Below are 26,505 nucleotides of genomic sequence, written 5' to 3' on the forward strand. Positions count from 1 at the left end.
CACGCGACCAGAGAGACCACAGGTTCAGGTCCTTAACAATCTGAAAGTAAATTGCTCCTTCTTGGCTACAACGCCACACCTTGCATGAGGCTTTTTAAAAGTCTTCTTTCCCCCCTAAAGTCTGAGGCGGCGTTGGGGGTGTAGGCACCAATTCAACTTTGGCCTCGGGTTCCACATACAAAGTGTGTTTGAAGTGGTACCCAGTGTACCTCAGAGTCCTCACAGGAGGTGTCAACTCATGAGTCCTCACCCATGGGTATGACTGGGTAGCCTGGCACGGGGCTTTCCCCCGCGAAACTCCCAAATGGTTCTAATACGAAGTCGGCTTTTGGTGACCAGGGGCTGTCAGACAATGGGCGCTTTCCAGCCCACAGTGTGTGTTAGACGATCCTGTGGAGTCTCCACCTATGCCCCGCCCCCGCAGGCCACACCAGGCGAGGCCCGCCCACGGCCCCGCGCCCCGCCCCCGCCTCCAGACTCCACCTCCTCCCCCCTTCGTGGGTGTCTCCACTTGGTCTCGCCCAGCTCCGCCTCTCCCAGGTCCTCCCTCCCCGTCCCAAGATGGCTGCGCTGCTGCGGAGCCCGGAGCCGTGGAACCGCGTGACGATCCCTAAAGCTGGAAGCCGCAGCGCGGTGACCGTACCGGACCCCGACGCGGCCCTCGGTGAGCCCGGCGCGGGGCAGACCTTCCGGGGGGCGGGGGGCGCCCTCCGCACGTGGAGCCGGGGGCGGGGCTTCCTGAGCCCAGGACGTGCTGGGCGGGGGCGCCGCTGGGGGCCGAGTGGGCTTTGAGTTGGCGACCTTGTCTAGCCCTCTGTGCACACCCAGGACCCGGCAGGTGCAGTGCAGGCCCTAAACCCAGGCCGCGCCAGGGGATGGAGAGGGGCGGACGCAGCTGTTGTCGGGGAAGGGGCGGCCTGGGACGTCAGGAGCTTGCTTGACCCCTCGGTCTGGGGAGGCACTTTAGCACCATGAATTTAAACTGTAATCTTTCTGGGCCTCCGGCGCCTTATCTGTAAAAGGGGGTTAATGCACCCTAGCATCAGCGGATTGTTGGGATGATCATATTACTGTTTTACTGCCGACTAGCGGCAATATTATCCTTTTTTACAGTTTACAGATTAATCTTCCATTCTTCTCTATTCAGAAATTCCTTAAGTTTCCTGTTAGGCATTGAAATTCATCAACCCACTCCCCAGTCCTGGGGCATCCCATTCTGATCTCTGTTAATTGGGAGAATAGAAGGTTCTACGCTTTGTGTAGATGCTAGTGCTATGCCATAGGCAACACATTAACTTCATTCTCTACTTCCCAGCTCTTCTGACAAGGAAACAACTTTCTGCCGAGCACCGGCTCTTCAGTCAGCCATTCATCAGATTTTATAATTTCTAATTGTCATGGTAGTTGCTCAGTTCTGAACAATTTTTGTTTTAAAAGTGGTACCCAAGTGCAGTACCATTGCCTTTTAAGAGTATGAATTTATAGGTTCTGCCGTTGTGTATACACTTGCACCATCTTCAGGGTACTCAAGGTTTGTACATTAAGTAAAAGGCTGCAAGGTATTCATATAAAAGATTATTAAAATCGTGATAGGATGTGAGGTAGAGCTATACATTTAATGGATGTTCTCAGTAATTTCTGGCTTTATATTATCTGTCACCGTTTTCCAAGTCACATACTTAGAATCATTTTGTGCTTGCAGTGGATGCTGCTTGTCATTTCGTTCTTTTAACGTAAAGAAAATGCTTCTTCGGTATCTTTTCACCAAAATGTACTTAATGTTGAAATCTCTTGTTAAGTCTTATTATCTCTGCTTTAGATCTTTGCATTGCAACTGTAATTAAAGAATGCTGTCTCCTTACACAATTGCTGAAGAGTCCAACCTTAGATGCAGAAACAGATGTGCTATGTGCGCTCCTGTACAGCAATCACAACAGAATGGGCCGCCACAAGCCCCATTTGGCCCTCAAACAGGTAAGGAGGAAGCCCTGTGTTTAAGACTTAACATGTTCACTTGATGAAAATGGAGTTCACACTGCCCTTTAACAGTTGTCATTTATGGAAATCTCAGTAAATTACTTGTGATTCATGGTCTCTAGCACACTGTTATATGTGCATTTTTTTCCTGAAAACATTTCAAAAGATAATTTAGAAAGGAAATTCCTTTTAATTCTTTCCAAGTTTTATTTCTAGTGGGTAATGTTTTGAAATTTTCTTCACTATATGCAATCTATATTAAAGTTATTTTGTCTGGTTTAAGATAGAGTGTTTTCACCAAAACAAAGTATTCAACTAAGAAGAAATTTCCTTAACATAGTCAAAATCCTAAAACAAAACAAAAAAACCACCAAAGTTGTTATTTAGTGTGGTGTATATAAACTGTTAATCTATTAGCACAGTGGTATATGACAAGTTGTAAAGTGATACCATGTGATTTTGGAGTCTAAAACACCAGAGTAGAGTTTTCTAATCTGGGTTCCTTTTAGGCTTATTCATTCATTTTATTAATTTTTCAGGAATTTTTTGACACTTTCTATGTGCCAGGCCCTGCAATGGTACTAGATATACAGGGGGTGGAAAAAGACAGTCTCTGACAGTACAGATTTATGCTCTCTGATTAATTTTTCCACTCCCTTTACTTAAGGTAAAAAGGACAAAGATTTCTTTATCAAAGGAAGATCTGGACTCGTGGTTTTTCTCTAAGTTTTCTTCTCTGGGCTAGCTTTTATCTCCTTCTTTGTGTTTTACCCCAAAAACAAACATCTCTTTGATCCAATGTATTTCTTCTGATTTCAAGGTGAGAAAAATTAGGTAGTTTGTTCTCTGGTTAAGTGTAAAGGCTTAGTGTTTGTACACCAGGCACTATTCTAAAGCCCTTTACAAACCTGTGAGGTACATACTGTTACTACTGTCATTTTACCCAGAGAGATACTAAGGTTTGGAGGAGGTAAGTTACTTTCCTGAGATGGTAGAACTAGTAAATGGTAGAGCTAAAATGAGAAGCATGGCAGTCTGTCTCCTTTTAGGTAGCTATTCAGTACGTTAATCATTAAAAACTTTTCCTGCCTCTAGTCCTTTTTAGTTCTGGCTGCATCTCCTGTTTTCAGATTTTGTCTGCTTTTATTTGTCTTGCTATCCTATCTAGTCTTTATGACAGTCTAGCACATACTGTATACCAAAGCCAGGTTATTAATCCTGAAACATAACTTTAATTTTTTAATGTTTCTCCATTGTCTTCTGAATAAAGACCAAACCTCTGAGCTTAGCTAACAAGATCCTCCAAGATCTGACCTGTTTAGCTTTCCTTAACTCAGGCTCCTCTCATTTTCATATATTTGTAATCTAGACCAGCCAGAACTCTTCACAAGTCCTTCTGTTCACCTCATTTCTTTCTTTCTCTGAGCCTTTACTCACTTGTTCTTATATATTCACAATGTCCAGCCTGTTAAAAGCATTATTAGTTGTTAATAGCCTCTCAGTCCCATTTTAAACCTTCTTGGCAATGATAAAATTTCTCAAGGGTACTGAGTGTCTGTTATTGATGAACTCCTTTTAAGTTGCATTTTTCTGGTGCTTAGTAAAGGTCAACTCTTTTTACAATTCTTAGCTATTTTGCCTTCCCTTCTGCTTCTCTGATGGCATTTAATATAGTCTCCACTGTGGTGCAGTTAACTTGTTACATGTTATTTGTTCCTTGCCAGAGGGGCTGCTTAGAGCAGGGAGCATGTTTATTACCACTACTACCGGCTTATATATGCTTAACATGTCACATTTACAAAGAATTGCACCTACTTCTAAGATTTATTTTTTCTATTTTCACTTGAGGTATTAGAATTAGTCTTCCTCTAACATTCCATAGTCTGGATTCCTCTTCTGTTATTATTCTTTGAATATATGAAGACTGTTCTTAATGTTCTTCCATGTTCTTTTTGCTTAAATTTTCAAGTTTTTTTCCCATTTTTTTAAACTGTAGCTGTGTTTTCAGGGTGCTTTGCTATTTGTCAGTACTTCTCTCAAAGGATGGTGTCCCAAACAATAGGAGACTACCCCAGAAAATTTAAGGATTTTGCTGCCATTGTTTTGAAAACTATGCTTTTAAGGTAGAATCCGTAACTTTGGATTAATTTTTAGTAGTATATATGTAGCTCTGGCAAGATAGTATTGTTGTGCCCAAGATCAGCAGACTCGGCGAGCATAGCCTCCAAGAATCCAAGGACAGCTGATGCAAACGCAAAAGGGAGTTTATTACGGGCTCGAGACCGGGCCCTCGACACGCACCGATGCAACGGCAGAGGTCGAGAGCCCCGAATAGAGGAAGCAGGGGTATCTTATTGGGTCGCGAGTGACGCGAACTTTGCAAGAAGCTGGCAATTACTCATTGGCTACTACAAAGGCATTTTGGCGCGTGCGGTTAGTTTCAAACTGATTGGACAGTTAGAGATGCTGTCCCATTTATGGATAGGACTGCCCTTATTGGTGGCTGGGGTGGTCTGCTTTTTCGTCACCAAGTGGAGTGAGGGTTGTGACTGCTGAAACTATCTCCGGAATGCGGCTGGACAAGGACTAACATAGCAAGGTGGAAGATATACAAAATGGCGAAACCTCGGCTAAGCTTGGTTCCACAGTATCTTCACTAATGTCAGTCCCCAGCCAGGTCTTTACATCCTTCAAAGTCTGGTTGCAGGTCTGGCATGCCCTTTGTGTTGTATTTTCTAGTTTTGTAAAATCTTACACCATTTTCTATAATAGATGAATTTTTTTTTTTAAAGATTTATTTATACAAGAACCGGGGTACAGGCAAGATTCGCGGGAGGGTGAGAGGATTCACCAGAGACAGAGCAAGGAGCAGAACAGACAAACTGACGAAATACACTGCTGAGGGGAGCAGCGGGCGAGACAGGAGAGGTCTGCCATGCCATGTGGGACCCTCGCCAGCCGGCTGGGATCACTGGTGCTGCAGAGGCTGCGGACAACTTCACAGCGCAGCGTTCAACCACCTGCACCACCAGGGGAGGCCCTATAATAAATGATTCTTAAAATTTTTCCTGTAGTTTTTTGATGACAAATGTTTCTTCAACACTCTACTAAACCCTGAGTTACAGTGGTAGACAAAATAGACATATTTGGACCTCATGGAGTTTAGAGCTGGGAGGAGAAAGAAAGCCAATTGGTCATCAGTCGAAGGTCAGATGATAAGTGCTATGGAGAACTAGAAAGCAGGGAAGTGGGGAGTGCTGAGGGGATTGCAATTTTAAATTGGGATGTCTATTATTAAATTAGTTAAATAAATTATATCTTTGTTATATTTTTGTCTTAATTTTACTGCTAGATTTTTTTAGCAGCTAGAATTGAGAAGTGTTTTATATATCATTTTATTTCCCAGTATGCTTTGCATGTGGTAGGTGTTCAAGATACATTTGTAAAGTGAAGTCTATCACTTTCCTCAACTCTGGCACTTACAGACCATTGAAATTCAATAGTTAGTAATTTAATATCTTTTAAAAATAGTTTCTCTATTAAAAATCTTGTTGCTTCCGAAAAATTATAATCTTAAGTATAATCTTATACTTTGGTCCTCTTTACAGTATCAAGTTTGTCCTGGTGTATAGTAAATTCTTAGGCATAACCTGTCTTTAGAAATTTGGCTGGGTACATTTCAGATACTCTAATCAGAAGCAGTTGCTTCTGGGCTATGGATTTCTTTATCCTTAAAAAAATAAGGTATTCTATAGTTGTCAGTGTATTTCCTTACTTGGAAATTTTGGATTTCTTTTCTTTCATGGTCACATCAGTGGCCTTATATATACATGTGAGTTTGAGCTGTTCTTCCCCTTTCAGGTTGAACAATGTTTAAAACGTTTGAAAAACATGAATTTGAAGGGTTCGATTCAAGATCTGTTTGAGTTGTTTTCTTCCAAGTAAGTGGTCCAGTTGCTTTCTCATGGGCTGGCTACTCAAGTGTCTTGCTGTGATCCCCCTTTGGACTTTTCTTGGTGTTGGAATATAGTTAATTGTACTTCAACTGTACAAATTGCATTTTAATGAGGGGCATCTGTTATTTCAAAATCTCCCTCTGTTGGTTTGTGGGACTGGCATGACATTGAAATTTGGGTTGTGATAGATTGTATTGAAACGATAGTATCAATGAGCTTCGGTGAGCCATTATTGAACATAACTTCCTCCAATTTGAGCTTAAAGCAAGTCTGCACTTTAAAACTGCTATATAAATGCTTTATAGTTAAGAATGAAAATAATATACTTTTCTATTTTCATCCAGTTCTGAAAATCAGCCTTTAACTACCAAAGCATGTGCCATTCCCAGCCAACCAGTGGTGGAATTGGTGTTGATGAAGGTTTTGGGAGCCTGCAAATTGTTACTTCGTTTGTTGGACTGTTGCTGCAAGACATTTCTGTATCCTTGTATCAACTTATATACCTTCTTCTAAACTACAGTTATTTAGTAGTATATCTGTTTGAAAACTAGGGGTTCTGTAGGAGTTATAACTTGTAAGAATTCTTAAGATTTTTGCTTTCTATCTATCTTTTCCCAGGAGATAGACAGAACCTGATACAACGAGTGCCAGACACTGCCTGGCTCTAGCATGTATAGTATCCTAAGGGCATTAGCAGAGAGAAATTCTTAATCTTAGAAACGAAACCTTGGAAATTAAATTTAATAATGAGAGCTGTAGCAGAGTATCTATTACTTTGTTAATTTCCATGATTTAAATGGGACATGTTTTAAGCTTTTATTTCTTCCGAGAGAATTACTTTTATTTCCAAACTGTTTCTTTCATAAATGTGGCTTATAAAACCCAAATTACTTTCTGTTTTCTAATTTTAACTTGATTCTCCAGCTTGACCGTGAAACATCTAGGCCTACAAGAATTCATTATTTTAAACCTTGTGATGGTTGGGTTGGTGAGCAGGTTATGGTATGTATGTACATACCTTTGAAGTACTTCATTTCTTATTTCATCAAACTCAGCGTAGGCTTCTCAATAGTAGTTTTCACATAGGATGCTGAAGGTATGGGAGTTCTGCCAAGTGTTGATGGCTAGATTTTAAATTGAAGCCATGAGATCACACTACACAGCTAAGCAAATGAATTCCTAGGATTAGCAATTGGTGTTCTTGGGCATTCTGTATCATTTGATTCTTTCTGCCACTACGTTTCTAATTTTTAAGGGCTGTCACCCTTAGGTGCTCTAGATTTCTTCCACCTGAAATACCACTGCTTTTTGAGGCATAATTGATATAAATCATGTCAGTAATAATTGCAAATTATTTCCTTCCCATGCATTTCTCAATATATACTGTAAAACTTAGTTGATGGATAACTGAATGTGAAATCTGCTCTTATTTGTAAGGAGCCCTGTTAAGGGTGTCTTAAACAGTTGGATTAATTCTAATTTGAATAAAAACAAAACAGTAGAAAATGCTCTCCTCTTTGGAGATTAAAAACTTTGCTTTGATGTCTTAACCTGGACATTGCAAGTACTATTTCTAGCCATCTTCTTTTTTATTCTTATTTTCAATTGGAGATAATGTTAAGTGTAATTACTAATCATGCTATTTTAAAATGTCAAAACTTCATTATTTTTTATTATAGTTTTAATTTTTGCTGACTACAACAATAAAACATACTTATTTTAAGAAATTTAAAAAATGTAGAAGAAAATTTTAAGAAGCTGAAGTTAAATATCACCACCTAGATAAAACTGCACTTAAGATTTTGATGCATATCCTTTGAGGTTTTGTCCATGTAGTACTTTGGGCTGAACAATTTTGCCTATTTGCAAATATATGCTATACCGTTTTTTATGTAAGTTGCAGAGCTCAATGAAATCTGTTGTGGTTATTATGTAACCTGAAGATTGTAATTACTGGCTAATTCATGAACTCTTATTTCTTTCTCTTAGGGTTCTCTACAAAGGTGTTTTAAGAAGACTGGTTTCTTTATATGAGCCATTATTTAGATTGCTTCAAGCAGTCTCTGAGATTCAACCAACACCTTATTTCAAAGATTTTACCTTTCCTTCTGACATTACTGAATTTTTAGGACAGCCGTATTTTGAGATCTTTAAGAAAAAATTGCCTACAGCTTTTGTAGCTAAAGGAGTAACTAAATTGCTAAATAAACTGTTTTTAACAAAAGAGCAATCACCAAAGTTCAGTGAAGAAACTTTACTTAGAATTTCCAAAAAAACCAATAAGCAAAAGAAGATCAATATACAGAATAATGTGGATCTTGGACAGCCAGTGAAAAACAGGAAAATCTTCAAAGGTAATTTCCTTTGCTACAGTACATACTCTGATTTTTAAAAAAAAAATTGTTGAAATTATAATTATTGTATAGAAAGAAATTGAGCATCTCCTTTCTTAATTTTAACCCACGTTGATTATAGAGATATAATAATTCTAAGCTCAAGCATTCAAAGTTGCTTGTTTTAGTTATTTCATAGTTCTTTAACTGCTTTCAATTGCTTTCATTTCTTTTGTAGTAATTTGGCAAGAAATGTTGTTATGCACTTAAAATTTGAAAATACTATGGCTAAAGTTTTTGATCTATCTCTACAGAAGCATCATCAAAATTTGACGTGAGGGCTTTCTGCACACAGCTGAAACACAAAGCTATTCAGGTTTGTCGGGCTTATTTTAATAAAGTTTATAATTTCTGCTTGTTGAGTGGATGCCATTTACCAAGGGCAGAAATTGAGTATCCCCAGCTTCTAAGCTTTAGTTTTTCAGTTTGAGCTTCTGAGTGCACAGGAACACCCCCAGAATTTGAGTGCACACAGATAATTCAGTTAGTAGAGTGCCTCCAGGAACACTGTACCAAGAGTTTAGTTTCACTATGATTGTGAAGACACCAGAGGATCCATCACAGGTGTGGACTGTGCTGCAGCTTAAAGTGTGGGGCTACGCAGTCAGACAGAAATGGTTTGAGCCCTGGCAGTTTTGTACAGTGAGCTTAAAAGTTTTCCTTCTTTTAAGAACTGATTTTCAAATTTCGATAGTTTTTCTCTATTGTCAGTGTGAATTCAATATATTTTTTTCATATTTCAGGAGACCAACTTGGAGTTTAAATGTTCTCCATCCAAACTAAAGGCAAGCAAACATTCTTCTCGGAAAGTGATAGACATTCACTGTGTCAAAAAATTTGTGAAAAGATTCCGAGAGGCTGAGACATTCACACAACTTTCTGAAGAAATCCAAATGGCGATTCTGTGGTGCAGAAACAAAAAACTCAAGGTGCAGGCCATCTTTCTGGGTAACAAACTTCTTAAAAGTAACCGGTTTAAGCATGTGGAAGCTCAAGGCTATAGGTAAGTGTATTACAAAAAGTATGTTCCTTTACTTTTTCTGTTGACATATAGATTTAAAAGTACATAAATTCAAGTCAGCTTTCTTTAAAATAGGATGTCTATGACCTAGAGGGGCTAAAAATGGGATCTATTGAAACTGCAATTTTATTTGCTCTTTTGTAGGGCACAGATAGGTCATTGGGAGGAAGGAAATTTGGATAATTTGACTTACTGTCACTCTTCAGCATTCCATCCATTCATTCAGAAAGTATTAGTAATGTCTGATATCTGAGCCTGGGGATACAAGAGTACATCAGGCAGAGTTAATCCACGTGGAGATCTTGCTCTCGTAGGAGATGGCCATTCTGCTCACAGCTTCAGTACAATGATGAAGGGATATGAGCAGAAGCAAAAGATGCCTACCTCCCTATGAAGGCATATACCAGACAGGGGTTAGGGCCAGGTAATGTTCTTCCACAGGAGCTACGCTTGTGTATGTATATTTATTTCTTCCATTTCTTGTTGATTCTTAACCTTCGTAGAACTGTTTAGGGATGGTTATCTTTGTGAACCAGTATTGTAGTACATGAAGCTAGATATTTCAGGGTTTTATATTTTTATTGAAAAATGCTAGGTCATTTCAGATACAAATGGCTATAAAGATCCTTATTTTTCCTTCACAAAAGTGGTCATTCTGAGCAATTATGTATCCTTCAAGAAATTATTCTGTGCATCAAAAAAATTTCTTATCTCTATAAACATATTTAGGGCTTTATAGTGCTTACCATGAATCACTTTCTTCAGCTATTTAAAACACATTGAATTTTCTTTTAAAAATTATGGAAAAGGTATTTCCATTTTAGTAAGAAATTTGATATATAATAGGGTTTTAAAGCAAGTTTTGATTAAAAAACAAAACAAAACTGTGGGACTGGTAGGTATTCCTGAGGAATGGATTGCTGGAAGATTCTTTACATTGGGTTACCCTAAAAAGCCTGTAGGCATCTAAAAGGAATGTTACCTATTCTAGGATGGAAACTCAGCCCAAGAAACAGAGAATTGTTCAAGATTGAGTTCAAGTCAATAGATAAGGTGGTTAGTAAGGGTAACAAACTGGCGTTTATCAGTTTGGTTAAACATTTATTTTGTATCCCATGAAGTATCCTGTTCTTTCAAACTCCCTGTATTTGTAGTACATTTTAAATTTACTTAAATGCCGTAACTCTGTCAGGTAGATAGTAGTCTCATTTTATAAATGAGGAAATGGAGGATTTTGCTCAGGGTGTTAGAGTTGTAGATTTAGATCTCAGAATGTTTAATTTCAGTTGGGAGGTACCCTTAACCCACTTCAAAGTCACTGCTATCATAAGACAGGAAAATGGCTTGGAAACAGATTATGACTTACTGCATCATAACGCGTTTCTTCAATGTCAGGAAGGGGGCAGGGACAGGAAGTACAGACCTGTGATCATCTTTTGAAATTTATCAGTGTAGCATTTAGCCAGGCACTAATATACCTGTAACGGTGTACCCTATTCAGAAGCAAAACATATAAAATTGTCTCTATTCGAATTCTGAATTCCCAAGCTTGAAGGTGATGTAAATCATAAATCACAATTAGAGTAGCTAAAGGCTGTCAGTTTAATCTGTCATTCCTATACAGACTCCCTCTTCACTTTTATTCCTTTTTCCATAACTATTCACTTTTATTCCTTTTTCTTTTTATTTCCTGCTACAACACAGAGTTGATGGATGAATAAATTCTGGCAGATTTTTCTGTTTGTGATTCACCTCCCAGTTCCACCACTTAAATTATGATGATTAGCATCTATCAGGTAGAAGGTTTAGTGCTAAATGGTGGCAATATCTCACCATTCAGCTACCTTGCTAGGTAGTTATAGGAGCTACATTATTTGGGAACATAATGGGGACACATCTGCCTAAGATTATACGAGAGGTAAGTATACTTTGTAAACAGATCTGGTTCAAAGCTTCAATTTCTTTATTCTTTTGCTAGTATTCTGTGGTTGTACACAAGCATTGCTTGCAGATAAATTGTGTATTTTCCTGTTGGAAGTTGCTAGAAAGCAGACAAATTAAATTTTTTAAATGTTTTTCCTATCCCTTAATCTCAGATTTTCCTTTCTCTCCATTCTTTAGTTTGCCAAAGAAACTAGAGTGCATAAAAACATCTATTTGCAACTGCTTTCTTCGTGGCTTACATAACAAAATTTCAAAGCATCATCTGAGACAAAGATCACAGAATAAGTTTTTACTGAGACAGAGGAAACCACAGAGAAAGCTGCAGTCGACTCTTTTAAAGGAAATTCAGCAGTCCTCTCAAGGGACTCGGAGTGCTACAGATAAAAGGGAACGGAGACTCTCTTACCGTGCAGTTCATAGAACTGCTCTCTACACGGACAGTAAGCAACTCTTGAGTAGCCGGGTTTCAGATCCTGTCATACAAACTAAGGAGAAACAAATTCATGAAAATCTTGCAGGAAACAATGAAAATGAAACTGACTCGTGGACGATGCAAATCAGTAAACATAATACACCAACCTCCAAAAAGGAGAGAGATGACATTGATGATATTTTTGCTTTAATGGGTGTTTAGACTCTTAATTTGTGAGACTGCTATGTGATTAACAAACTGGTCCAGTGTTCTGCTGTTTTAAGTAGAACTACTGAGATATGAAAAGGTCTGATGTACCACTTGGATTCAGAGAGGAGCTGTTACAGTGCAACATTGTACAACAGTTCAGTAAACTTTCATATTATTTTGACAAGTATTTTTCTATTGTCAAGTTTTGACTATGATTTTGTGCCAGGTATTAAGATGAAAATGTACCCTTTTCTGCTCTTGAGAAGCAGATGTGATTCCTTAAGACTGGTAGGTTCCTGAAAAACTTGAGTATTTTTATGATTTATAGGGAACCAAACCTAAATAATTAAGTCTACAAGAATGTATTCTGTGAATAAAGGTAAATGGGTATTGCAATGGGGAGTAGCAAGTTTAAAAGTTTACTCTGGCCTTACTGATTGCATTGTAGATTGTCTACCTCTGAACACAGGAACTTCTAATGCTTGTGCCGTTTTGCTTATATCATAGAATCAATTGTCAAAGGACTCAAAAGTTTTGCCACTAATTATATTACCAGGGACTGGTCCCGCCATTATTTCACTTCTTTTGTTCATCATCTCTCATAGGAAGGCCTATTAATACACTTTTGGAATTCACTGAAAGGTTTTGTTTGTTTGAATGCTGGTGATTGATTCCAAACAAACTTTTTTCCAAAAAGTATATTGTACATGGAATACAACAAGACAACAAAATAAAAGGTGAGAAAATTAAATGAACAAATAAGTGATTATACAAAATAGATCCAGGAATGAGACTAAACACAAATTTATAATTTGGTGCTGATACTAGCTAGCATTTGATATTTGTATGTTGCTCAAACAGCTGCTGAGAAATCTTAAACACATTTTAAAATTTAAAGAAGTGAAGTTTTCAGTATCTCTCAAATATTTTAGCTTACCAGCATTAGGTTACTAAGTTTCTATTTGTTAAGTAGGTTACAGCCTTAAGTTTTATTTTATATATAGATTCATAGACAAAGTGCCTTGGTATCTGCTGTATCCTTTTCCTTGCCCATTCTATCTTTTTATTTCTCCATTCTTTATCTGGCTTTCTCTGTCTCATATCTACACATCACCTATACCAGTAGCTCTCAAACTATGAATCACCCATTGGTTGTTTAAAAATACAGACTCGGGCCTCCTGGTGGCTCAGCGGTTGAGCGCTGGGTTGCAAAGCTGGCCGCAGCCTCTGCAGCGTCGGTTCGATCCCTGGCTGCTCCCCGGTCACCGGAGGAGGGTCCCACATGGCGCGCAGACCTCTCCTGCCGCCCGCTGCTCCCCTCAGCAGTGTGCTTTGGTCCTTCTGCCTGCTCTGCTCCCCGCTCTGGCACTGGTGAATTCTCTCACCCTCCCGTGCTTCTGACTGTACCCAGTGGTTGTATAAATAAATAAATCTTAAAAAAAAAACAGACTCCTAGTCCTGCAGAGTTTAATAAATACAACCGGGGATAGGGCCAGGAATCTACATTTTTTTTTAAAAGGAGCTCAGGTTGTTGGGTACAAGTAGTCCACAGTGTAGTGAAATGTTGGTTTGGTTTCCTTTCCTGAAGTGTAGCTGATTTAATTAATTCTGATTGACTCAGTTCTTAATCAAGCTTTTTACCATTTATATTTATTCCAGCTTCTACTAAGTAGTAGTCTCTACTTACTGTGTTGAAATGTGGGTTATACCAAGGAGATCTCATTTATGACAAGCCTTGAAATAGCCATAAACTTAACTCCCTTTGCTTATTTCCTGGGAACTGTCTATATTCACATGCCTAATGTAAATGGCCTCTTTCTTATGAGACTTCATTCCCAATTTTGATTCACAAGGCAAGGGTAATAAAATGATCCCTTGGAATTAAAGATTTAAGTTTCAGCCTTGTTTCTGTTTCTATTTGCATGTGAACCAATAAGCTAGCTAGTTCTTCTGGTATTTGCTCCTTCATTTGAAGTGGCACAATTGTTCAAGAATCAAACTTTTACAAATAAAAGACTAGAGATTTCTCACTGGAAAAATCACAGTGGTAAACCTGGACTGGATAAGTTTAGTATTTATTTTCCACTTCATTACTGTTCTTCTGGAGTAACTTTTTTTCATTTTTCTCCATTTCCTGACCTTATAAATCTGGGAAAAATGGTAAAAGGCTTCATACACAAAATGATAATTTATAAGGAATGTAGAATTCTCTATCAGTTCATTTATCCAAACAACTTAAATTCAAATGTTACATATTTTTAAGTGAAATGTAAAATATACAAAAGCATAGTTTACCTAGTAGATTCAAAATTGTTGGTGTCATCACAGTGAATACCAATTTTATCACTTTTGGTGGCACTGGAACACTCAGGTCATTTATGAGAATAGAATGGTGAGATCTTCCATGTTTTATTACTTCAAATCCTCTTGGTCTTTCTTCAGGCCCTTCTGTGGCAACCAGATTTAAGTAGGACTGGGCAGTTAACTGCATCTTATCCCTTGCTCCAAGAACCTCCCATGTCCTGCTTCCTGGCATCTGGCAAGCTATAGGAGCCATTTTGTATTCAGACAGGTACAATTTGTAAGAGGTATAGGGCCATCCTTGACTCCCTTCAAAGACAATTCAGTGGCACATTTTATAAGGCTAAGAAGGCCCCTTGAGATCAGCACTACTGCCAATGTGGTGTCTTGATACATCCGTGGTTGGCTTTTCTTCTGTTTTATTTCCCTACCATGTCTGTTCCTTGGGATCACTTCCAAAATTAATCACCACATACAATTTTTTGTCTTGGATTCTGCTTTTAGAAAAATCAGAGCTAAAACAAGTAGTAACACTGTCAAGCAGAGATGATTTCTAAGGCAATTTCTAAGGCATATATTTTACTGTGTGAATGCTTATATAAAGTCCCTTTTTTTTGTTTAAAACACTGCTGCTTAGAATAGACCAGTGTTATCAACTGGAAAACAACTGAAAATATATTAAAAAATTAAATTTTCTAAAAAAGCTACAGAGTTGTTTTAGTCTTAATTTTCTATACATGGCTATTGCTATAACCTTTCATTATTCTACCTTAGTTTGAAAAGATAAGTCACTTACATGAATAGGTCAATAGCATCCTCATAAAAATCTTTTCTATTAACTTTAATCCAAATGAACACTTTTACTTTCCCGCTCTGAATCTTAAGATAGCAATTCTAAACTGTCCCAGTTCTTAACTTCATCTCTTGACCTTAAGTTTTCTCACTTTCGAAACTAATTTTTTTGGGCTTTCACAAGATAAAATGTTACTTCCATGACAGAATATTTTCTATGATAAATTTCTGTGAATTTTGCTTTTGGTTTTGTTTTACGAATATGCATACATCCTTTTATTTATATCATTATAATCTTTACTACTTTGGAGGCTAGAGTTATAAAGATCAAAAGAAATCTAGTTATTTTCCCAAAGTCCAACATATAATATTAGAATTGGAACTTATAATATCTGATCTTCTGATTCTGAATCCTATGTTTACCTGAGGGTGACTCATTGAATAAAGAACTCAGAAAAAAAGATAATTTATAGGAACATATAGGAGTATTCAACCTGTCTATAACTGCTTAACACAAAAGAAACCTTTTTTACTAGTTCATTTTAATATTTAAAAATATATACATAATAGGCATTTTCTTTAGAAGACAAATCCAATAAATAACATGGCAAACCCTTTTCTGTGGTAAATCATTTTCATTTTGTGAACACCATATGCTCTTGTTTTTCAGTTTGTTAAAACAGGAAAAACTACCAGTATCTGTTCTAATGATCAGTATAATCTTATTATTTATAAACCCTTTTCCTCCCTCAGGCACAAATTCATTCTTGTTTTTCAAGGATGCAGGTTTTAAAGCTCTAGTGATTCTTCTGCACGTTTTAGATACAGAACATTTAAAACAATTTTGAAATTCTAGGTGTTTAATTCTAATTGGCAAGAAGATTTCTGAATCTGGCAGCTCTCAGTCCTGAGATTTCCTGTTATGTTTGCTATAAAGCATTTTAACAGGTGGATTCCAGAATAGGTCACAGCACTGAAAAAAAAAAAAAATTAATAATTTTCTTCCCTTATTTCAGATGGCAAAAGATCTTAATTAATCTAACTTAAAGTTTGTTTAAAATGCTTGTGAGTTCCATGTGACAAACAGAATGCCTTAATTTGTCTTGCCTTTCTCCTCTTCCTCAGTTTCTTGTAGTGTTCTAAAATCTATCTCCCTCATGAAGTCTAAACATTTAACATTATCTTCTATTTTGAATTTTCTTTTCCAGAATGAAAGTTTCAGTCTCCTTGGTTTATTTTTCAACAAAAATTCAATCACCTTAGTAATTCAGACACTTTTAAGCAATTAAAAAAAAATCATTTGTTGGCATGGAGATAACCACAAGTTTTCTCAGGATACATGGACTTTTATGGATATAGGTATAAGGTGTATTTGTATACAGAAAAGGTAAAATAGTGTCTCCTAGATATTGAATTCTCTTCTTGGTATAGTATTTTGACATTCTGACCAAAGCAGCCTGCTTGAGAACAACAATGGTGAACCCTGTGGTTATACTAAAGATACAGTTTAAAGGAGAGATACCAGTTGGACAGTTCACATACTAACTATGGCACCTTGAACTCACTGGCAACATTTCTGTCAATTCAGGATTTTCTTTGTCCTTAGAGTTAGTACTTATTGCTTAGAATTTCACTACATGGAAAACCATGTGTTATATAAAGTCTGAGTGATCCCAGCATCATTCCTTAAGAGTCATTTAGCATTTATAATTCTCTGCTCAGCTAGGGCCGAGTTCGGACATGAAGCAAGCATTTAACTTTTGCCTATTGGCTTACAGGCCAAACCTCACTGGACCACATGTCTACCTCATACTCCACCTTTCTTCTATCAAGATTACAAGAAGAGAAGGAAATAAAATCTGACTTACTTTATGATAACTCTTGTGAATAGACCACAATCATTGGGACTTTGTCATGCAAAGAGCAAGGAGTATATATAACTACTTGCTGAACTGGGTATTGAGAGCTATGGAGTACAGCCCAATAACTTCCTGTATGTGGTCGTTGTGACATAGTGAACACTAAAGTTTTTGAAAGCCAGCGTGCTCCTGTGTTCCAATTATTACACTTTGAGTGTTGTATCCTGATCCCTTGTGGCGAGCAGGGTAGCACAGTGATTCCAGAGTTATGCAGCAAAGAACACTGGCATATTTAAATATACCTGGGTCTCCCAGGTGGCGCAGCGCGTTGAGCGCCGTGCTGTGAAGCTGTCAACAGCCTCTGTAGCGTGGATTCAATTCCCAGCAGGCCAGGCAGAAACCCACATAGCACGACAGACCTCTCCTGCCTTGCCTGTTGCTCCTCTCAGCAGTGTCTTTGGTCCTTCTGCCTGTTCGGCTCCCTGCTCTGTCTCTGGTGAATTATCTCACCCTCCCGCACCTCTGACCTGTACCCCAGTTCTTGTATAAATTAAAAAAAAAAAAAAAGATAATACCTGTAAAAATATTGGGAATCTGATTATCTGGGTTATTAGTCTGATGTACCATTTACTGCTCTCCTGACCTTTGGAAAGGAACTACCATTTGCCATGTGTCCCCCGGTGTGTATAATGATCACAATACATTTTACATTTATATTAAAATATATTTTACATTTATATTTCTTCTTTACATATGGACTTCTAAAGGAAAGTTTTTATCTTGCACAGCTAAATGAGCTAAATTGAGAAAGGGATGATAGCATCTCTACTGTGACTGTTGTTTAACTGACTTTTAAGAAGGAAAATGTTTTACCTCTGCTATTGTGGAAGTAGACTGACTAGACTAAAAAGAGAATAAAGATACCTATAGGAAAGATCCAGCAAGAACCTGCAGAAGCAGGACAGAATAGAAAGAAGCCAAACATAAATGTGCTGATGGTTGTAACAGTAAATCATAGCTAAGGGGGTAGTCTTCTAAACAACTCCAAGTTTAAATGATACCTCAATTGAAGAAACACTGATTTAATACTAAAGACTGTCAGTATTATTAGTATTTATTATAAAATAATTATAAAATATAAAATTTTACATATTATAAAATTATATATAAAATAGTGTAAAATATACAATATAAATACAAAATATATTTAATACCATGTTATTTAATATAATATTGATATTATATTACTTATTATTATATATTATTTAAATATATTGTACCATAAATATTATATTATTTAAACCTTATTTATTTTATTTTATATATATTAATATATATATTATAAAATTATTATAAAAATAATTCAACTCTTACCTTACTGGAAACAACTGAGGAAAACATCCTTGTGTTTTAGTATCAACAAATTTTTGGATCTGAAGCACTTGTTTTAAAAGATGTCCCTTGGAAGATTTGTCAATTTTTGTTAATACCATCTGCAAGAAAACAAAATTTAAGCATCAGAAATAAAGTATTTTGGAATTTACATTTTAATTACAATTAACTAGTTAAAACAAGGTGACCTGTGCAAGTTATTTAAGCTCTCTGCACTTGTTTTCTCATCTATTAAATAAAAGCAGAGAGCTTTGAAGGAGCTGCTCTGAAAATAAAATGAATTAATGCATGCGATATATAAAGCATATACTATATGTTTGCTACTTGTGGTGTTTAAACTACAAAGGCCATAGTATCTTGGATTCAAGACCAGTGAAAAGGACCTTGGAGACATAACATGCAAAGTCAAATGTTTTAAATGATGACTGTATATCTTGTGGTATAAGATTTATAAGTGAGTATTACTATAAGATTTACAAGTGAGTATTACTATATAAAATTGCCAATTATACCTGATTCTACCTTATATATAAAAATATAAAGGAAAAATTAAAAGTCAGGCTCAGGCTAATTTTAGGTTGTATCCACTATATTTATATTCCAAGTTATAACAGTTATATTCCAGGTAATGCTAGAATCTACTAGGCTTACTAGTAAGTAACTACTTTGAATACTTATTCAAAAAGTAAACCCTTGATCTATTAAGCTTTCCTGTAGAATTACTATAAAATTGAATTTCATTACTAATCATTCATGCTTTTCAGTTATAAAAAATGCTAATGGCTAAAGCACAAAGTGTGTAGTTTCTAACGACTTGTGAGTCCCTCTCTACAAATGAAAGTCTCCTCATGAAGGCAAATACGCTGGTGTTTAAAAGGAGACCTAATCTATCTACCACAACTTCTCCAAAAGAGAAAGTAATGTTTCTTTAAAGTTAAAAAGGAAATACATGATTTCACAAAATGGTACCTATAATACCAAATCAGTAATACTATCATTTAATAAAATCAGTTGGTCAATATTTGGGCATCCTGTAGACGATGTTTATCAGTGCTTTGAATCCTCATATTGAAGCTTGGAAACCATGTTGGGCGCCAGCTGTTAAAGGGCAGTCCCGATATTGAACGGGTTGCCTGGCTGTGGGTCCTCACCCGCACGCTTAAAAGGGACTTATTAATACTCCACTATAGGCATACACAAAAGGTTAATAAAAGGTTTATTTACAAGGGAAAAGGAAATAAGGAAAATGTACAACTCAGGGAGAAAATAGGGAAATAAAGTCTTTAATGCATCCTACCCGATCCGCTGACCTAGAAACCCAAAAAACACTCCCAGAGCTGGCGGGACGCTGCGAACTGGCGGAGAGCCAAAATGGGGGAACCCCTCCAAAGCCCACGTGTCTGGCTTTATACCAACCTGACTGCTTAACCCCACCCTCAGATCTCAGCCACCTTCCCTTTGGTGGTGATGGAATTTGGAGTTCCCAGTGTCTTTGGCTTTGGCCTGGGGTGGGGGTGGAGTCCACAAAGCCTGTATAAAATTAGTTTTAGGACATCCTTTTCCCCCTAACAATATGGTAAGTTCTGTCTAATGCTGCACAGGCCTTGTACAAGCCCCAGGAATTCCATAACACCAAGAATGCCAAAAAATTGCGGACTAGTGACACAGTTTGATTTGCATAAATGCCATTGTTACATTTTGATTGTTTTTCTGATTTATTTTTGAAATCAAACTATTGCCACTGGCTTCTTCCCTTGTCCTTAGAAGGACTTTAAGAACTCTGTAATATCTGGAAAACTAACAGAGTAAAGCAAATGGATGCCAACCTACTAAAATGTATTCTAATCTAAGACAAACAACAGAAAGACAAAACTGCTAAGATATTCTTGGAAGAAATTTTGTTTTCTTTAAAAATATAAAAACATAATTGTATGTGCTGGAGCTTGCTATGTTTTTGTAATGGTTCTTCAAATCTAAATTATTTTAGCAAATTTTTTAGTTGCAGTTTTATTTACATCTAATAAAAATCACCTGCCAAACTGCTTTTAATAGCTACTAGCATGTGGGGCCTCCCCTGGTGGCACAGCGGTTGAGCGCTGGGCTACAAAGCTGCCTGCAGCCCCTGCAGCGCCAGTTCGATCCCCGGCCGCCTGTGAGGGTCCCACATGGCACGCAAACCTCTCCTGCTGTGCCTGCTGCTCCCCTCAGCAGTGTACTTCAGTCATTCTGCCTGTTCTGCTTCCTGCTCTGGCTCTGGTGAATTCTTTCACCCTCCCACACTTTGGACTGTACCCAGTGCTTGTATAAATAAATAAATAAATAAATCTTTAAAAAAAAAAAATAGCTACTAGCATGTGTATCACAGGTATTTACATTGCAGGGGGGAAGAAAAACAGAAACGCTGAATAAACAGCTTTTAAAAATGTTACATTGACTATAATTTTGAAAGTTTAAAAGATGAAAGAAGAGAATAAAAGTACCATAAAACTTACCTGTAACATTAAATGCTAATTAAGTGAAAAGATTATTTCAAAAGGTACTCTTTTCTTCACATAGTTGGTATTTCTAACAGAAACCATGATTAAAAAACAATACTGTACTTACCACATAAGGTAATGCAAATTCTTCACACATTTCTATGGCAATATTGTCTGTCTTTTGAATTCCAACAACACTATCCACTAACAAAAAAGTTCTCATCAAACTACAAGAATGCAGAAATGAAGATTAATGGCAATATACAACAAACTCATTCTTTTCTCCCCTCACCCACACTAAGAAAATTTCCTTTGACTACTTTTCAATCCAAAATTAAAAAATGTCGTTAGGTAAAAGGAATTCTCAATACACCAGGAAGTCCACCCTACAGTCCAATATTTCTCAATGGTATTTATTCTTAATAACCTAATTTACTAAATATTAATTTATAGCACTAGCCTGTATTAAACATCAGGCACTCTGCATGAAACTGGATGCAAAAATGAAAGGGAGAAATAGACATGAACCAGGTACATTACAAGTCGTATTTTCTTGTGTGAATGTTTCATCTTAGTTTCTATGTAAAGTTACAACAAGCAAGATTATTATAAACACTTTTTTATACTTCAGAACTTTAACATTAATTTTTCTATTCTATCATGTAATACTTGAAACAGAACTGCCACTTAAAAAGGATAACATTTACAAAGGATGTGATGACAGAAATATCAATAATCAGAATTCACTGAAGCTTATTTATATCTGGCAAATGGCACATCAATTTTCATTTTCAAAATTAGCTAAGAATCTGGTGTACCAAAATTAGTAAATTCTGTTGAAGCACAATTTATGGTCTCAATTTTAGGGGAACACTTGAATTTAAAATTAGTCTAGCCTATCGGCAGAACCAAAGCAGTACATACCATGTTGCAGAATATTAAGAAAACAAGATAGACTTTCCATAAGAAGTTATTTGATGAAACTAAAGTGTTCATTATGTACAGTGCTATTAATGAAAATATGCTTTTGGGTTAAATGTGTAACTATTATACAAAAACATTTTTCCTTACTTCCTTCGTTCTTTTAGATATGTCTCTACCATTTCAACAAAATCTTCCGGTGCTCTATAGCCATAACCTGGCATGTCCACCAATGTAAAGTATTTTCCAACTTTGAAAAAATTCATTTTCTTTGTGTGCCCCTGATAAAGTAAATGGAAAAAGAAAAGCTTTTTAAAAAGTTCTTTATATATTTCATGACTCAAATACTTTTTTTTTAAAGATTTATTTATTTTTATACAAGAGCTGGGGTACAGTTCAGAGGCACGGGAGGGTGAGAGGATTCACCAGAGACAGAGCAGGGAGCAGAACAGGCAAGCCTCCCTAGTGGTGCAGCGGGTTGAGTGCGGCGCTGTCAAATATTTTATTTTAATCAATATTTATTAAAGCCCTAAGCATCATGTATATAACTGAAGCTATGCTGATGATGACCGGAAAGGAAGACAGGAGGAAGTGGCTGGAGATAAGTTTGGATGATACTTTTCCCCTCCAATTCATTTTTCTAAGAATATCTGTATGATTTAGGAAGAACTTCAGATTCTGTATTAGAAATATGTAGACAAAATATTTTAGAATCTTTCCTATGAGATTAGTTCTCTCAACCCTGTTCTTTTCTTTTCTTTTTAAAAAAGATTTATTTATTTATGCATACAAGAGCTGGGGTACAGGCCAGAGATGCGGGGAGTGAGATTCACCAGAGACAGAGTGGGGAACAGAAAAGGCAGACTGACTGAAATACACTGCCGAGGGGAGCAGTGGGCGAGACAGAAGAGGTCTGCTTCACCATGTAGGTTTCTCTCTGGCTGGTGGGGGATCTAACTCATGCATGGCTGCGGATTGCTTCACAGTGCAGTGCTTAACCTCTTGCGCCACCAGGGAGACCCTCAACCCTGTTCTTAATGGTGTGATTTCACTGATTAATATTCTCTGATGAATAATAAGTCTCCACTTTAAAGACAAATGAATCATGGAAGATAGGATAAAATGCTTATCATCAGTCCTACAATTTTTCATAAAACCTAGATCCAAAGACTGATAGTTGATTGTGCCTGGTACACTGCTGCTTCCTTAAAATCAAGATGTCTTTGCACATTCCACTAGATAAGTTCAAGTACTTTCATTAAATCATTTTAAAAAAATCTGTACAACACTATAAAACATCTGTGCAACTAAAAATGATATAAAGATGATAAAAGTTTATTAATGGTTTTGTGTCCAATCTGAAAATATTAAGATAAATAACTTTAAATGTCAATTGTTTGATAGAACAAATATTTTCAGAGAGAAAGTTTACAAATGGTGCTTAAGTTCCCAGTCAGCCTATGTGTCTCCCTATACGAAAAAAGACTTCAGAATTATAGATTAGGAATGTCAAGAATTCATTTCTTCCATTGTTTTCACACAGCATGAAGAGAACCATCCTACACAGAAGTGGTAAGGAAGAAGGAGTTAGGATTACCAAATGGAAACAATCATCAGCTACTGAGCCAGCATATCAATTCCGGTAAGAGTAGTGAAGTCTAGTGGGAGGGTTATAAAAAAATGGGTGGTGAGAGGGGGTAAAGAGCTTTGGGTTGGTGGAAATATTTTGCCATGGATAGAAAATAAGGTGAGGGGAGCTAGGGGTTAGTTTTGAAGAGAGGGTATCTTACAGATTGGTAGGATCCGCATTATTTAGAAGGAAGTAGAGGGAACTAGAAAATAATAGAAAGTAACCACAGCTGACTGGCTGGGAAGACACTGGATAAACTGCTGGGGTGGCGAGCAGTGGGGATGGGTGTGTGTGTGTGTGTACTGGCAAAATATGAAAGATTAAGAGAGAAAAAACCACCATTTTAATGCTGTTTCCTCTAAAATCAATGCAGAAATAGATCATTCTCTTAGAAGCAAATATAGTATGACAGTAAAACACTCTTGGCAGCTATTTGGAAAAGATCAGGAAAAAGGATGATTTCTTCATCATACTGGCAAGACTACTAAAATAAAACTTCCTTTTTGTCAGAAAAATATATTGGCATTAACAAAATGTTTTATCTTACTACTTGTTTGAAAGAAAACACTTTTCTAGGAACTTCGCAATTATGCTTTATTGGAGTGCTAAACATTTATATCTATCTTAGTCAATAATACAGGGATATTAACTTACCGGTTTTTTGGAGATTCTGACTTCAACCTCTGGGGCAAGTGAAAATAAAGCTTTTATTAAGGAGGATTTTCCAACATTGCTTCTGCCTATAAAACACACCTCAATCAAGGAAAAAGAAGATAAGTGAAAATTAGCTTACCTATGGTTATATGTGTATATTACATATTGAAAATCTGTCAAACCTCAGTTTTGCTTGACAATAAAAAGTGGCTTAAGGTTAGTCAAGCCTCATATAGCTACTATCCACTGAATGATTTCAATGTGCCAGGTACTGCCAAAGCACTTGACATATATTTTCTTATTTACTTTTACAATGTACCTATGAAGTAAGTAATATTTTTCCTGTTTTACTGATGATAAAACCAGAGGTAGAGGGAGGTTAAATAATTGATCTAAAACTATACAGCAAAAAAATGATGGAGATGGAATTTAAACTTAGAACCTGTCTCTAGACTCTGTGCTTTAATTATGAATATTTGCAACATTTTTTAATCACTTTATAAAACTTTTTGAATTAAAAAATGACATGCATTTTATCATGACTGGTTCTAAAGCAGAACTACATGCTGGAACCACATTTCCCCACAAACCCCCAGAGTACACCATTGTAATTATAAGGTTATTCCATTCCCTTGACCTTGCTGATTGTAATTAATCTTTTCTCCTTTAACATAAAAAAGCAAAGATATATATCTGATACTAACCATTTATACAAATGAATCTGCTCTTTGATATGGTACTGAGGGCTACAATACCATTCAGTGGTTCTAAATGAGGGCAATGCCAATGAGGGGGGGTGTTATTTTGGAAATCTATAAAGACACTTTTGGTTATAAATATGATTAGGCAACATGTAGTGGGCAGGGGTAGGGCTGCTATATATTTTGCAAAACTGGGACCAGTCCTTCAAAATGAAGTGATCTGAGTCATGCACAAATTTCAAATAATCTGCCAGATTTCATTAGAAAATATATAGATAATAAAACTGAATTTTAAAAAATGAATTACACAAAAGACCAGTAATTTGGAAGCTTACACTGAAAAACAATGTTATCTCAAAATTAATAAATTATTATAGCAGTACTAAATATATTCGAACAGTTGCAATGCAGTGTTGCAATTCTGCAAACACATAAGGAGATATGAGCTGCCTTTTATAAGACTTAGAATAAAATATTAAACTGCAGGATATGCACAAAACGCACCCAGGGTATTTCACTGAAGTTTTTTTTTTTTAATCTATACATTGCTATCTATACATATTATTTTTACACATGATAGGAAATTTACAGTGAAAATTACATATTGATAATTACGTCATTTGTGACAAACTATCATACTATACATGTTCTTCACCTTGTATAATTTATCCTGGCATGTTTTCCTACTTCGATTAAATTGGAAAAAGATAATAAAATCTAGCTCATTTTGGGGAAACTTTAGTTGGAATTTTAAAACCTTTTAAAGTCCTTTATATTCATTACCAAACTAGTTAAAACTGTAATTGCTTACTTAGTTAAAATAATTATATGCATCCACACAAAGCTGCAAAAAACAAAAACAAACCATAATTTGGTGACCAGAAATAGGTGACAGCAAAATCCCTGTCCAAGCTTTCAGGACTGGCTGGGAGTTACGAATCTCACCTCTGGGAGGCGAAGGTCCGGGGCATGGTCGAGACGCTCTGCTGAGCTGAGATACTCGATGCGGTTTCTGGCCGAGGCCGTGAAAAAGCTCTCCGCCCTCGCGATGTCCTCGAGGCTCGGGTCGAAAATCTTCAGGTGAAGATCCGACCTCGAATCCGCGACGAGGTGCCGCTCGAGTTCCTGTAGCGGAAACACGAGCTTCGTTAGTTGCTTCCTCGGCAGCCGTAGCACCTCCGCAAAGGGCTGAGAAGTGCTATAAACTCGGTTGGCGCACCCCAGCGCAGGCGGCATCTCAAAGAGCCTGCCAAGGCACGGCCGCAGCCTGGGCGCCGCCATTTTCCTCGCCCAGAAGCCCCGAACACGATCTCTGCCCTAGAGCTGCGTGTGCGTGGCCTCGTCCCGCTACGCCTGCTGGGAATTGTAGTTCCCACTGACCTTCCTGATTTTCCGCGTACTCTCTCCGTATTCACTGAATGGGAACAAACGTTGCCCTTGCAGGAAAACCCCCCTCCTTGTTTCCTTTCACACTCTGACCATGATGACGGTATTGCGCCTTTGACATGCATTTCTGTGTTTACCGGTTTCCACTGTTGAAAAGGCAAACCTGTACGTGCAGCCCTTGAGTTGCAAGCAAGGTAGAAAACGTGTGAAGGAAGGTCTGGGGGCATCTGTGAGGTTTACTCCTCACAGTTCACGTTGTGTTACCGACCAAGCGTCAATTTTTGCAAAAAAGAAAAGGACTAGTTAGAAATGTGGTTGAAACAGCTTCTCGTTTTCAATTGAAGGACTGCCCATATCTCCTTATCTGCAAGAAGTGTCATTGTATTTTAGGTATTTCTTAACAGAATAAAAGCGAAACAGTGTTGCACATGGACTACAGAGCTGTCTCACGAAAGTTGTCTCACGGAAGTTATATATTA

The 26,505-nt window shown here is 37.1% G+C and overlaps 2 protein-coding genes across 6 annotated transcripts; one reads left to right on the top strand and one right to left on the bottom strand.

Annotated features, from left to right (window-relative positions):
- The first annotated feature begins 541 nt into the window (after window positions 1–541).
- On the top strand, window positions 542–17,574 carry NEPRO (nucleolus and neural progenitor protein). 5 transcript variants are annotated; one of them, XR_008553873.1, is made up of 10 exons: window positions 542–664; window positions 1,820–1,974; window positions 5,839–5,918; window positions 6,278–6,412; window positions 6,858–6,935; window positions 7,923–8,287; window positions 8,581–8,642; window positions 9,070–9,329; window positions 11,469–12,650; window positions 16,785–17,574. XR_008553873.1 is itself a non-coding variant. In XM_037525549.2 (9 exons), the coding sequence occupies exons 1-9, from the start codon at window positions 562–564 to the stop codon at window positions 11,923–11,925; spliced, it is 1,695 nt and encodes a 564-aa protein (XP_037381446.1). In that variant the 5' UTR covers window positions 542–561; the 3' UTR covers window positions 11,926–16,204. The 5 variants fall into 5 exon arrangements, 4 of the variants coding, with proteins under 4 accessions (XP_037381446.1, XP_037381447.1, XP_037381448.1 ...); XM_037525549.2 differs by lacking the exon at window positions 16,785–17,574 and having other exon boundaries at window positions 11,469–16,204; XM_037525550.2 differs by lacking the exons at window positions 542–664; window positions 5,839–5,918; window positions 16,785–17,574 and having other exon boundaries at window positions 1,849–1,974; window positions 11,469–16,205.
- Window positions 8,241–25,924, bottom strand: GTPBP8 (GTP binding protein 8 (putative)). Its single transcript, XM_037525553.2, has 6 exons — window positions 25,586–25,924; window positions 23,940–24,038; window positions 21,806–21,936; window positions 20,862–20,961; window positions 18,240–18,358; window positions 8,241–15,979 (listed from the first exon to the last, which is right to left on the bottom strand). Exons 1-6 carry the CDS (start codon window positions 25,919–25,921, stop codon window positions 15,859–15,861), a joined length of 906 nt encoding a protein of 301 aa, XP_037381450.1. The 5' UTR covers window positions 25,922–25,924; the 3' UTR covers window positions 8,241–15,858.
- Window positions 25,925–26,505: the final 581 nt, after the last annotated feature.

The sequence above is a fragment of the Talpa occidentalis genome, unplaced genomic scaffold, assembly GCF_014898055.3.
Source record: "Talpa occidentalis isolate TD23 unplaced genomic scaffold, MPIMG_talOcc4v2.1 talOcc4.4, whole genome shotgun sequence".
Lineage (NCBI taxonomy): Eukaryota > Metazoa > Chordata > Mammalia > Eulipotyphla > Talpidae > Talpa > Talpa occidentalis.